This window comes from Tinamus guttatus, unplaced genomic scaffold (genome assembly GCF_059628265.1).
Source record: "Tinamus guttatus ecotype Peru unplaced genomic scaffold, ASM5962826v1 Tinamus_guttatus_pri_ptg000589l, whole genome shotgun sequence".
NCBI classification, from domain to species: Eukaryota; Metazoa; Chordata; class Aves; order Tinamiformes; family Tinamidae; genus Tinamus; species Tinamus guttatus.
In genome coordinates, this window is record NW_028289123.1 from 221,434 (window position 1) to 235,527 (window position 14,094).

Consider the following 14,094-nt stretch of genomic DNA (forward strand, 5'->3'; position numbering starts at 1 on the left):
CAAGAGCAGGCGGCTGGTGGCCCTAGTGCTGCTAATGGGAGCTGGACACAGTATTAGTTCATTAGCAATGTTAATTAGGAGGTTTGCTGCTCTTAATTTAATACTCCAGTCACAAAGTAGAATTGAGTAGTTAAATTAATGCTCACCCTGAAGCCTGGGGGTGCATCGTTTTCGCAGGGCGAGCCTTTCTCCTGCTCTTGTATCTGCACGGCCAGCTCGCTGTGGCTGGCTCTGGTGCTCCTGCTGCTTCCCCTTTACTGGGGAACTGAAATCCTGTAAACAGGGGACCAGAAAGTGTGTCATTCTGCAGGGTGAATTTTCAGGCAGTTAATCAATCCAGGCTTAAATTCCTTGAGGATCTGCAGGCATTCTCACAAATTCCCAGCAGAGGCTGCATCCTTGCAGCCGCCGGGCAGTGTGACCCCGGCTGTCCTTGCGGGTGGGATCAGCTCTGGTTTGCTGAAATCTGCAGCTCCTGTTCCCAGCTGATGGCATCAGCGTGAGGATGAAGCCCTGTGGCTTCCATAGGATGTGTTTATCCTTAAATGCTCTGCAAAGAGGCTGTCCCTAATTCGGGGCAGATGCGGGTGAGCGGCTCCGGAGCGGGATGGGGACCTGCTCTGGGATGGGGCCAGGGCACAAATGGTCTCCCTGCAACAGCAGGTTTTTTCCCCCACCAGCTGCCACCCAGTTCTGGCCCTGCAGCATTCGCCAAGTGCGGGACAGCCCGTCCCACCTCCCTGTCCTGCAGTGCCAGTGTTGAAAGCTATCATTAGAAACCATTGTATTTAAATTGGAGATAATCCGGGGAGCGGGCACAGGGTGGAGCTGGCCAGAAAGCTGCAATTTCCCTGGCATTGTCCCTGCACGTCCCCGGCTGCCGCAAATCCCCACGATTTAGCAGCCAGGCTGTAATTTGTGCCACGTGCAAGGAGCTGGTGTCACCAGGCTGCCTGTCACCGCTGTGACGGGCTGTCAGCCGGGCTGGCTGCTGCCATCGGCTCCGCAACCGGGCCGGCCCCTCCGGCTGCATTCCCACCCGGAGCCGCGGGTCATGTCACCGGCTTCCGTGAGGACACCTTGAACATGAAAGGTGACATTGAGGTTGATTTTGTGTGTATTGCGTGTGTGACACCACGTCCTCCCGGCTTCCCTAGGACCGAGTCAGTGGCCGAGAAGATGCTCACCAACTGGTTTGCCTTTCTCCTCCACAAGTTCCTCAAGGTAAGCAAGGGATGGAGCTGAGACCTTCATGTGCCCCTTTGCCATCGTCTTTCCCTCTTGCTCTTTCCAGAGCACTCATCCAGCTGTCCGCTGGGTGAATCCATGCTTGAATTTGCCCAGTGGGACCCAAAGCAGACTGTAGTACAGTACCCTTTTTGCCCGTCTTGTTCAATGTAGCCTGAAATTTTTCATGTGAGAGAGTTTCCAGTGCTTCCCCTGAGCCCTGTTTACAGGTTAATGGATCTCCCTGCTTGGGAGAGTGCTTTCTGCTGTTCGGTTTAACTTTCCCAGGCTTTGGTTTCACCTCATTTCATCTGGCTTCATCCCCCAGAGCACTCCAAACAGATCACCCTCCTGAGCGCTTACACCTCGTTAGTGCTTACAGGCAATTATCACTTAGACTTCCATGCCTGCACTTCGGTATTTCTTAACTTTGTTTTTGGAAGTGCTGCAGAACTTGCTTCACGGGAGTGAGCAGTGAGATCCGGATCTCAAATTCCTCTTTTTCAGCAATATAGACTCCATAAAGACTTAGCAAGCCAAGGACAACATCCTCAAGAAGCGGTGGAGCTCGTGGTTTGGGGTATCCTCTCTAGGCCCTGCTGGGAACTGCAAGCCTGGATTGCACATGGGCTCAAGATGGATCCCTGGGATTGTGCATCCCTGGCTTGAGCAAGATGTGTCCGCAGGCAAGCGGTCCTGGGGGAAAGACACCGTCACCCCCGTGTTAGTGTTACTGTCTGTCTCATTGTACAGGAGTGTGCCGGAGAGCCCCTCTTCATGCTCTACTGTGCCATCAAGCAGCAGATGGAGAAAGGCCCAATTGATGCCATCACGGGGGAAGCGCGTTACTCCCTGAGTGAGGATAAATTGATCCGGCAGCAAATCGAGTACAAAACTCTGGTGAGTGGTTGCTGTAGAAGCTGGGTTTGAGCTGTTCTGACATCTAGGCCAGTGGTTTGGGCACTGCCATGGAGCTTCCATGGGGTCTCCAGGATAAACCACAGCACTGAAGCCAGTGCAGTAATCTGTAACATCCACAGAGCTACAAATCCGAGGTAGGTTGCTGGAGCCACCCACGAGTTAGGTATGAACCTCATTTGTACCTCACTGAGCAAAGGGTTTGAAAGGCAGAGCTTGAGGGGAGATCTTATCCTGTCTCTGACAAAGGACAAAGGACCTGGATTTTTCTCTTTTTAAAGAAATGCTAAATGCAACAGCCATGATGCAAATAAGGATGCAGTGTGGGTGTTTTGTGAGAATTAGCTGTATGACAGCTGCTGTTATTGTTCTGCTGAATACCTGTCTGAAGCTCTCTAGAGTGGTCTGGTTTTCCTTCCTTTGCAGATCCTCAACTGTGTGAACCCAGATAATGAGAACAGTCCAGAGATCCCCGTGAAGGTGCTGAACTGTGATACCATCACTCAAGTCAAAGAGAAGATCCTAGATGCAGTATACAAAAATGTCCCGTATTCTCAAAGACCGAGAGCTGTTGACATGGACTTGGGTAGGAGCCTCCCTACAGCGTTACAGAGACTGTTGTTATCAGTGGTCATTAGTGGGATTTGCAGAGCTTGAAGGCTAGAGCTGAGACTGGAGTTACCTGCACAACTACACACAGATTTCTGCCCCAAGCAAGCGTGGATGCTGCTCCCACCAGATAGGTTTTGATCTCTGTAGATTCAGCTAATTGCTCATTCCCCAGTGAGCAAGCAATTCCTTAAGTCTCATACACTCCACTGAGCAAAGGCTTTCCACAAGGGTCAGTGTCTTCCCAGGGCAGAGGGTCTGAAAGGCTGTGCACTTAGTTGCAAGAAAGCTACAGTATGGCCTTCATTATAGTTATGAGAGCTTGAGAAAGAAATTAGTTTTCTTTGAATACCCTTATGGGGGGCCCAATGAGAGAGGCTGCTCTACCAAAGCTCTAGCTGGGCCAGCAGTGGCTGGAGGCCGTTAGCTCTCCTGCCCCGCTGACCCTCGTGTCACCTCGCTTTTGTCTCCCTTGCAGAGTGGCGCCAGGGCCGGATCGCTCGCGTGGTGCTGCAGGATGAAGACATCACCACCAAGATCGAAGGAGACTGGAAGCGCTTGAACACCTTGGTGCATTATCAGGTAAGAAACCGGCCTCGGCAGAGAGGTCCCGGAGAGCTACCCAGGGGAAGGAAAAGAAAAGCAGGAATTTAGCTCCCAAGTGTCTCATCTACCAAGGCAGGCAGAGAGGTCACGTTCGTATGATAAACCAGAATGGCTCTGTGTGCTCGTGCATTAAACAGGAAAGCAACCTTGACATGGATCTTAAAGCAACTAGCAGAGTTGAAAATTGGCTAAATTAAAAATGCCAGCAGCATGCGAGCCAGACAGAGCATTGCAGAGGGCTGAGCTGCCACTGCTGGAGACACAGGGCCGGGCAGGATTGCTCTGTGGGGAAGGACCAGGAGTTTCTGCCTTCCTCGGAAGCATGATGAACCTCATGAGCAGACAGGTAGGCTACAGAGGTGACTGCTCTGTCACACTCACGAGTTTGTTGACTCCTGATCATCATGCAAAAAGCAAAGGAAGGAAAGGGTGTTTATTTCAGTACTGTCAAGTGGGAGACTCGGGGGACATTGCTGTGGGTCACAGGGCAAAGCTAAGTCAAATAAGGGTGAAAATCAGGAGCTGCTTCTTGACAAGGTAACATCAAGTCTCCTAGATTTGAGATCTACTCTTCTGTGGCAAATAACGGGAGTTTTGTCACTAAAATCACAAATAATTTGGCAGGATGGTGAAGATACTTTATTTTGCATTGGCCAGGGCAGACTGGATGACCTAAGAAATGTTTCCTGCAGTGTGCATGCCCCAGTGCAACCCAGGCTGCTCTGGATAGGTGCCTGGTGGTTGGAAAGGACTTCTAACGGTGTGCAAAAAATGTAAAAAGAGGTAAAGAAAGAGCAGGAGAAAGTTTGGTTATGAGGAATCAAAGGCCTGTCTGCAGCAGAAGATAACTGCATTAATTGAGACCTGTAACCTACTACTGTCCATCACTACCTACACTGAAGTGTTTAGTATTTAATCTGGCATCTTTCACTGTTTATACAGCGTCTCGAGTCCATCAGCGTGACTCCTGCTGTGTAAGTTGAATGCGAGCCAGTATTGACAGCAGCCATATAATCAGGGAGCGAGGCAGCGAGAATGGCATAAATATGCAAAGTGCGTGTGAAAAAGCAGCTCTAGAGGCAACTTTTCCAAGCAGCCTGAAGGATTTAAACACAGATTACCTTAAAAATCTCACGGGAGCTGGGCATATAAATTCCATTGTTGGCTTTTAAAATCTGTTTTACCTGACAGTTGCAAGGGATTAACCAACAAGCAGGGAAGCAGTAAGACTTTATTATGCCTTGATCTTTAAAAGTCATCTAAGGAAGCCAGAAGTGAAATTCAGGTCTGTCTGATGTGTGTTGGGTGCTAGGGGAGGGAGTGCTTTCATTTTAGTGCCTGTGGGAAACCTGAGCCATTACTTTACCCTTAAAATAAGCAAAATCCTTACAGCACTTGAGGCATGGCAGCTATTCTTACCATTTGAATGTCAGTTTTGCTCTGGAGCAAAGTGAGAGTTTGCTGCCAAATATCCAAGTAGGTAGCGGTTGCACATGTCTCTCCTCGCGCTGGCCAGAACTCTGAGCAGCCAGAACAGAGCTGTCGAAGCCATAAAAAGAAGCCAAGTTCTCAGCACCGCAACAGAAATCTCATCAAGGCAGGGCTTCTGCCAAAACCAAACAGCATTTTTTTTGTATTTCTACAGGGCTTTTCTTCTGTTTGAGTAATACATGTTTTTATTAGGTATCAGAAATACAGATGCTCCAGAGCTACACAGTAAAACAAATAGGCGGGCAAAGGCACAGCCTCCAAGAGGGTATGAAAGCAGCTGGGTTTCGAGCACTGCTCTGCCACCGCTTTCACCAGGAGCATCCAAGCAAAGGGACCAGGCCTGGCGAGGGGGTAGCCAGGGACTCTTGTCACCAGCAGGGACGTGGGAAGGGAAAACTAGCTGCTATGGAGCAAGCGTGGTGCAAGCCAGGAAAATGAAAGGCAGATTTCCCCGGCTTCTGGAGGACTGCTGGAGTAGGTAGTCACTCTTTTCCAGCAGTAATAAATACTAGCTCTGCAAAGCTAGCCCTATCTCTTATTCAGAAGTGTCTCTTCCTTTGGTCAGATGTCTTTCCCCTTGCTTTATGCTTTCACGTGCTGCTCTGAAAGCAAAGAGTGCTCTGTGGCTTGTGCACAGTAACTGGAGGGGCCCTCGGGGCTTCTCTGGCAATATTGTGGGCGTTTTGTGCTTTTTATGCTTTGGAGCTTTAGAGGCACCGTTTCATAGGAGTCATCATTGGAGCGGGCAGCAGAAAGCCCTTGAGCTCCGCAGGTTTGTGCCGGGCGGTTCCTGGGCTTGGTTCCCTGCTGCTCCTCCGGGATCAAGGCCCAGCTCACACCATGGACCGCGCCGGCCCAGCGTCAGCGGGATGAGGATTTTCATAGGACAATTATTTAATTGCAAGACTTTCCCCCCTGCGTATTCCTCTGCTAGAAATTTACACCATGTCTTTATGTTCTGAGTAGGTAGAATAAGAATCCCCCATATATCTGCATCAGCTGATAAATATATTTTTCATGGGAAATCCTAACATGTAAAAGCCAGATTGAATTTTAAAAGAAGTATTAAACTTTTTCTGATATTTCTGAGCTGCCTTATAGAACTATGTAGAGAACTGCATGCTTGCTGCTATTTCCTCATTTATAAAAATAGATTTATAGGTTAAATAGGTATAATTCTTTGTTAAAGTCTCTGGAGCTTTTACACTAAGTTATGAAGAATCATATTTCATTTGGATGGTATCCTCGTGGTTTCATGCCTATTAAACTCGATGGGAGAGTCTCACCCCCATGTGGCTTTACTAAAGTGAAATGAATCACTGAATTTAATATCGAATGATTTACTGTGGCTCACGCAGGGTTAACTCGGAGGCAGCAAAGCATGAATACCTGTCAGCCACTGGGAGTCCGGAAGGGCTGGGAGATTAGAAAACTACTTTAAATGAAAAATTAGGAGCAGAGTGGGAAGATTCGTGTAGAAAATGAGATGCAGGAGCCAGCAGCGGCTTGGCCGGGAGCCTCCACCTGGAGCCGGTTAGTGCTGCTCGGTGCAGGCCGGCTCTCAGCTGTGCTCCCGCTCGCTCCCTCTACCCTGGTTTTTCCTTTCTTTAAGTGTTTCAAGCAGCACGTTTCCAGATAGGGGTAAAATAGGAATATTTATAAAGTTGTAAAACAGCCAGCCAGCTTCCCGAGCGTCTCTGGGGTTTTATGGGAGCATGGCAACAGCGGAGAGCGATGGGGAAGGAATGTGTGTTACATCTGATGCTAATTTAATACGCTGGTGTTTTTCAGCTGACAAGAGTCATTCGACCCAAAATTTAGAGAGTGAGAGGAGCGCTGCGGGTGCGCGAGGAATTTGCAGTGCCTCTCTCCTGGTTAACCACAGTGCCGAGGGAATCGTATCCCCGTGCAGCAGCCGGGGAATCGCTGCCTCCGCGCGCGGCTCCGGGGCTGCGCGCTCGAGTTTCTCCGGGCTGAGGCTGAGCTGAAGTGGCAGCTAATAACAGCCAAAGAAAATAATATCACCACTGATTGTTTCTTCCATCAGCTTAATAAATTGGATGAAGCGAGGCAGGAATAGAAGAGGAAATAACAGAGGTGTTTGAAGTGTTTTGCTTAGAAATATCTCACTTTTGCACCGTGAGGCGCAAGTGACTATTATTTCCACCAGCACTGGCAATAATAATAACTCACGTTTGCAGGAAACCTTTCATTTTGCAGACCCCAAGCCTTGCAGGGAGCTTTCTGCATTCAGGATCATTCTCTTGCAGGTGGAGCAGGTGGCTGGTGCTGCAAAAGTTGCACGAGCGCCGCTTCATCCGGGGCACGAGGAGATTCCCGGGAAGCAAAGTATAGCTCCCACTTGGGAGATTGCCCAAAATCCCCATGAGAGCTCCCCTAGATCCAGAATATATTAACTTACATAGAGCAGGTTGGTGGTACCGAGCTTTGATGTGCAGTTTCTGTGGCCTGGGATTTGCCTCTCCCTGCCCCACTGTGTCTTGGGGCTCCAAGGGCAGAGCTGGAAGCTGCTCAGGTCTCGTCCCTGCAAACCTGCACCTTCCTAATTAACCAAAGCAAGTTAAAAAAACTTCCAATGACTGTTAAGATTTTTAGGGAGGGTAAAATTAAGCACGGCTACTAAAATCTCCTATAACAGACTCTTGTTAGCACTAATGTTCATTTACAGTTTGACTTCCCAGCATTTAATTCTTTCTCTGCTGCAACAGAGAGACTGACAATTTAATGCCTTAAAGATGGCTTTATGACTTGCTCGCCTGCAAATCAAACTTTTAAAGTTCATAAAAATTGTTAAAATAAAAAATGGTTTAATGGGGATGCTTTACGGTCCATAACATTATTATAGCTGCTTTATTCCCTCTGCATTGTTACTTTAATTGGATCACAACAGGCCTTGAGATTTGCCATTTTTATTGGATAAAATATAATCTTAAATCAGAACGACCCAAAAGCTCTTCAATATGTCTCTTGATTTAGAACTTCTTTCCTTCTTTCCATCCCTTGTTGTTAAACTAGTCCTGGCCCACAAGAGCGTTCGACCAGACAGGGAGCACATGTCTCCTGTGCAAAGCAAGAGGGACCTGACAGGACATTTGCTCCTGTGAGTTCTTTGCTGGGCTTGGGGTTTCTGCACGAGCTGCAGCGTCCTCAGTGTGAGCTGCAGCGTCCTCAATGCGAGCTGCAGCATCCTCAATATGAGCTGCAGCATCCTCGGTGCAACCTGCAGCGTCCTCAGTGCGAGCTGCAGCATCCTTGGTGTGAGCTGCAGCATCCTCAATATGAGCTGCAGCATCCTCGGTGCAACCTGCAGCGTCCTCAGTGCGAGCTGCAGCATCCTCGACACAAGCTGCAGCATCCTGGGTGCAAGCTGCAGTATCTTCAGTTTGAGCTGCAGTATCCTGGGTGCGCACAGCACCTCGTGCTGATCTCCCCTTCTCCCGCTCTGCCTCCCAGGTGTCGGACCGCTCGGTGGTGGCCCTGGTCCCCAAGCAGACGTCCTCCTACAACATTCCTGCCTCCGCCAGCATATCCCGGACGTCCATCAGCAGATACGGTAAGGAGCGGAGCGGAGCGGAGGGGACTCGCACTTCCCAGCCGGCATCCTGCCGCTCCCGCCTCCGCGCTGCCCACGTGCCGTGTTCCCCGCTCCGACTGGGAACAGCCGCTGTCGAGGCTGCCCTTGCTCGTAGGTGAATGAGCAGCAGCTTCCTCCAAGGAGCCACTCGCTTCCCATTGCCTGGAACGAAGGGTTGGCTCTGCTGGAGCTGCTGGAAAAATGCCGCTGGCTCCCGGCGCTCTAAGAGGAAGAGCCTGAATTCCTAGCTAATGGGTCAGAAATGGGAAACAACATCGTAACTCAGCGTGCGGGGATTCGCACACCTGGGAACGCAGCATTTGCATAATAGCGTGGTTAGGCATTTACACGTGGTCCCTGAAGAGCTTCCACGCTGAATAAATGAGCCTGTGAGGTGCCAGGTGTGCATTTAAAGCACTAAATCCACAATAATAGTAATAATATGCTTCCATAAAAGGCAGCGGTGGAAAATTCTCCAGCACACTGATCTCTCATTATCTTTCTTTTTACACAATATTTTGCAAATGAGAGCTCTCCTGACAAACTTGTCTCTGTGTCTTGTTTATAGCTCCCAGAATTTTTTTTTTTTTCTCGAGCAAGGGGGCTGGAAAGGCATCCGAATGGCAAGAGGGTCTTTAGGCAAAAGCTATGTCAGGCTCTGCATATTGGGGAAAAGGCCATTTCTCACTGTGAAATGCAACCCCCACACGAGTGCCCAGGGCTTCCCACTCCTCAGGTGATGGAAACATCCAAGCTGGGTCACACAACATGGGCCTTAAGTTCTCATTGATCTCTGTCATATGGAAAAGCCTCTGCGAGCTACAAATATGAATTATCATCGCTCATGATAAGATTAATACTTCTAATTGTGCAGACGGAATTTAAATGAGATAGTTATTTACTTTCCCCATTATATATCAGTACAGAGCTGTGTTTAAAAATAGACTTACTAGATGCTTCTCGCTGTCCCCCTATGTTTTTCCTTCGTTAGATCAGCTGGAATACTCATTTATCTAAGCCTTAATCAAAGATGGGAATCTAGCTGGTTTTGTAATGACTCCTGTGTTTCCTTCTGCTGATTTATGATCAGTCCTCTCACCCGTGCTGGGAAGGGGAGGCTGGACTGGGGGAACGCAGAGGTTCTTGGGGAGCCAGGATGTGCAGCGAGGGATGAAACGGATGGTGCCATGTTATATAGTGGCCTGTTCTGTCCCATTTTTATAAATGAGGCATGTTCTTTGGGAAGTTAAGTTTATTGCACATCCCTGCAAGTGAAGTGTGGTTGGCCGAGCTCGCTCCATGCTGGTGCTCCAACACGCTGTGTGATTCCAGCACCTGTGAGTAAAGGACACGGCTGACCTGGGGCAGGGAGGGAAGGGAGAGGCCAGGGCCAAGGGACTCCAGTCTGGGCGTCGCGGAGCCCCACGTGTGACCGACCGCTCCTGTGTCGCAGACTCCACGTTCCGGTACACGGGCAGCCCGGACAGCCTGCGCTCCCGTGCCCCCATGATCACCCCGGACCTGGAGAGCGGCGTCAAAGTCTGGCACTTGGTCAAAAACCATGACCACGGGGACCAGAAGGAAGGGGACCGGGGCAGTAAGATGGTGTCCGAGATCTACCTGACGAGATTACTAGCTACGAAGGTAACTGCCATACGCTAACGTTTGCTCGGGAAATGTGTAGCGATGCCCTTGATGCCTTGCTTGCCCTTGGTTGCGCTTATTAGCCTTACATGTTCGTTAGTGAAGCTCTCCCTGTGGCCGCCCAGCACAGAGGCAGGAGCTGCCCTGCTCTCCCCATGCTGCAGCCTCGCAGCCGCAGTTAAGCATTGCCATGATAGCTGCAATACTTCACTCCTCTGCAAGGCATTAAAGCCCTCAGAGTCAGAAAGGCACCAGAGTGCCTGTAAATTGGCACTTTCCCCTGCCGGAGAAGGTCTTGCTGCTTTTTAGCGTCGGCCATTGCTGCAGACAGCGCAGCTTGGCCTCAAAAAGCACAAAAAATTGTATTTTGCCTTAGAAATAAAGTGTAAATGCAGGCGTGAGCAGCGCCCCAGAGCCCTGCGCAGTGCCGCGAGCGGGGCCGGAGCGCCCGGCCGCCCTTCACCCCGCGCTCCGTCCCCAGGGCACCCTGCAGAAGTTCGTGGACGACCTGTTTGAGACGCTGTTCAGCACGGTGCACCGGGGCAGCGCGCTGCCGCTCGCCATCAAGTACATGTTCGACTTCCTGGACGAGCAGGCCGATAAGCACGGCATCCACGACACGGACGTGCGGCACACCTGGAAGAGCAACTGGTGAGCGCGGGGCCCGTCCGGGCGCGGGGGCAAAGGGCTGGGGACAGGAGGGCTTTTAGCATCCAAAAACTGATGCTACACCATGAACCACCCCAGCTGCAGCGCTCCGCAAGCAGCGGGAGCTCCGCGCCTCTGCTGCTGTGCTTATTTTGGGATTAAAAGCACCATGGGTTGAAATGCACCTCTGTGAGGCAGGGGAAAGAAAACCAACAAATGGCTGCTCCCGGAGGACTCTGTACCCCCTCCAGTCCCTCGTGGTTTAAAAAGCCTCTAATCATCACGTCTGCAAAAGCTGGCTTCCCCGCTAAGACTGTGGGAAGCCAAAAACATTTTATGGAAAGCCTTAGCAGAAGGAGTTACTAGGATAAAACCGCTCAGATCACAAATACAGGTGACACTTCCTAAAGCTGTAAAAAACAGAGGGTGCCCGATGGCAGGGCTGGTCCTGCTGGAGCCCTCGTGGCACCTGGAGCCCGGCCGGGCCCGTCTCCATGGGGCGCGAGGGCGAACGCGGGAGAGGGCGACGCGCCGGGCGCTGCAAGGGTTAAGGCTGCAGCCGCCAGTGCTTCTCGCTGGGTAGCGAGTCGAGACTTGAAAGGTAATAGAAAGCAGCAGCTGCTTTTTTGATCCTGCTATACAGCTGAAGAAAAAAGGAATAATAATTCCCCTTTGATTGCAAAGGCCTCGGGATTTGGGGACGAAGGCTCTGATGGCTGCTGCCCGCCTTCGCCGCCGCGGCCGGTGATTAGTGTGGACGGGCAGCGGCTCTGCCCCCGGCTCAGCCTGCGCCAACACCCGGGTTAATGAACTCTGTCGTGGAGCCTCTCGCCGGCACACGCTGCTGCTCCCGGCCTTGCAAGGGGAGCCAGCCGCCCTGCCTGGGCTCCTGCACTGCCCGCCGGGCACGGGGAGGACCCAGAGCCGCTGTTCTGCTTCCTTCACTTACCATTAACTTTGTTTTTCATTTCCCTGCAGCCTCCCTCTGCGCTTCTGGGTGAACGTCATCAAGAACCCGCAGTTCGTGTTCGACATCCACAAAGGCAGCATCACGGACGCCTGCCTCTCGGTGGTGGCTCAGACCTTCATGGACTCGTGCTCCACCTCGGAGCACCGCCTGGGCAAGGACTCCCCCTCCAACAAGCTGCTCTATGCCAAGGACATCCCCAGCTACAAGAGCTGGGTGGAGAGGTGAGCGTCGGCGCGGGGCGGGAGCCGCGCGCGTGCTCTGGTCCTGGGCTTAGCAGCTTGACTCGTGACGGTAGGTGGTATCGCCCAGCATTGCTGCTCTTGGTTTCATCAGCGAGGGGTTAAATCGCGAGGAGAAGAGGGGCATTCTGAGCCTCGTGTTCCTCGTGGGCTCCCCTTCACCCCTTCTGCTCACAGGTATTACGCAGACATCGCCAAGCTCCCTGCCATCAGCGACCAGGACATGAACGCCTACCTCGCGGAGCAGTCGCGCCTGCACTCCGCCGAGTTCAACATGCTGAGCGCACTCAACGAGATCTACTCCTACGTGAGCAAGTACAGCGAAGAGGTGGGTGTCACTGCAGGGCCCTGCCATCTCCGTGTCACGCACAGCGTGAGGGAGGACTCGCATTGCATCCCCGCTGCCCGTATCCATCTGCTCATGCACAGAGAGGTTTGGGTCCTGGCCGTGCCAGTAAGACGCTTCCCAGGAGACTGGAGAGCTAAAATGTGTGAGCAACTGAATTTCTCAGTCTTGGCATTTCCCCAGTGCAACTCACTCCTAAGTGCAGTGGAAGATCATCATGACCCATTGAACCTCCCCAAAAGCATCCTCATCTTTTGGGAACAGAGTGGCACAAATCCCATGTTGCAGTGATGCAAACTTCTGTTTGCAAAAAATTCCTGGCAGCGTGAGCTCCTTTAATGAATGCATCACTTGAAACCAAGTTCTCGCCATCTGTTCCACCCCTTCATTTCAGTGTAAGAAGAACCTATTTTGCAATTACATCCATTAAAAGGAAGGTTTTTGTCACTTAATTGCATGTATGCATTTGTGATACAATGCCACAACCATTTTCCGATTAGGATCTGAAATCTCATAACTTTCATGCTAAATGAGACAGGAAATGTAGAGTCCAAGGTACAAGAGTGGGAATGACTGTGTTGTGCTGGTAATGTGCACTGAACAGTCCAACAAATAAATCAGCATGACTGTGGAATGGCACAGCACTTGCCACTTTGCTTTGCCATTTATTATTTAAGTTTCTTTGTTGGAGCAAAGCTAAGGGAAGGGATTTATTGTAGCTGCAAAACTTCAGCAGCTGAATGTTGTGTGCATTCTGGCTGGAAGGAGATCTCCATCCAGAGGAAACCTGGTCAGCGTCGCGCTGTCCCAAAGTCACGCGCACACTCGGCACTGCAGGTGCCAGTGCTGGGCACTGCACCCATCCCAGAAATCTTCCCATGGCACCATGGAGATTTGCCTGGTACATTTTACTGACTCCCGATGTGTCCCACTCGTGCCCATTTTGAGAATCTCATGTCTTTCTGACCGCGCGCTGGCTGTGTCCGCCCCCTCGCTCTGTCACTGACTTCTTTCTTCTTTCTCTCCTCCCCATTTTTTTTGGACCAGCTCATCGGGGCTTTGGAGCAGGATGAACAGGCACGTAGGCAGCGTCTGGCATACAAAGTAGAACAACTTATTGGTGCCATGTCTATTGAGAGCTGAAGAAGGGTGGTGATGCTCACGGAGAAGAGCAACGCATTGCAAGGACTCGGGAATAAGGAGCGCGAGCGAGGAAGGCACGGGATACACACAGATACCGAGGTGTTTTCTGGAGGGAGCAGACACTGGCCCAAGGACTTGCTGTGTTCAAACGCACGTGGAATGCAGGTTGAAATGAGAAGGAAAACATAGACAAAGCATCTCAATCAAAATCCAATCAAGGTGGATCAATTATTCAAGTATACATGGAAGGAAGGAACCTAGAAAGTCTGGATGTTTCCATGACTGCTGCTTTGCATGAAAATTGTTTGATGTATATTAGGAAGTAAAACTTTATTTATTTTTTTTTTTAAAAAAAAAAGAAAAGGAAAAAAAATAGAACAAAAAACACAGACCACAGAGATAATCCTGGCAACACAACTCAGTTCTCATTTCTGTCTTCACGAGATTCCCAGGGTGAGGCATGCAGCTCAGATGTTCTCTGAAGGGGCTCTTAAGCCCATAGGAAAGTTGAGGAAATGGAATTTCTCTTCCTCATGGAATCTTGTTGAAATATGAGCACAAGTTTGCACCAAACCTTTTTACACAAGTAAGGTAACAGTTCAACCAGGAAAAGCTTCAGTGGCAGAGTAAGTTATAGGCACTAGAAGGAACTTTACCT

The 14,094-nt window shown here is 50.5% G+C and overlaps 1 protein-coding gene across 1 annotated transcript in view; it reads left to right on the plus strand.

The window, feature by feature from the left end:
- LOC104568808 (plexin-A2-like) overlaps positions 1-14,094 on the plus strand; it is an 87,910-nt gene extending 73,816 nt beyond the window's left edge. Inside the window, exons 22-31 of the mRNA XM_088534696.1 lie at positions 1,158-1,224; positions 1,981-2,127; positions 2,572-2,731; positions 3,233-3,336; positions 8,326-8,425; positions 9,900-10,090; positions 10,572-10,741; positions 11,717-11,929; positions 12,125-12,275; positions 13,341-14,094. Of these exons, the coding sequence (XP_088390822.1) occupies positions 1,158-1,224; positions 1,981-2,127; positions 2,572-2,731; positions 3,233-3,336; positions 8,326-8,425; positions 9,900-10,090; positions 10,572-10,741; positions 11,717-11,929; positions 12,125-12,275; positions 13,341-13,436 (1,399 nt within the window). The 3' untranslated portion in view covers positions 13,437-14,094. The remainder of the gene's footprint in view (positions 1-1,157; positions 1,225-1,980; positions 2,128-2,571; positions 2,732-3,232; positions 3,337-8,325; positions 8,426-9,899; positions 10,091-10,571; positions 10,742-11,716; positions 11,930-12,124; positions 12,276-13,340) is intronic.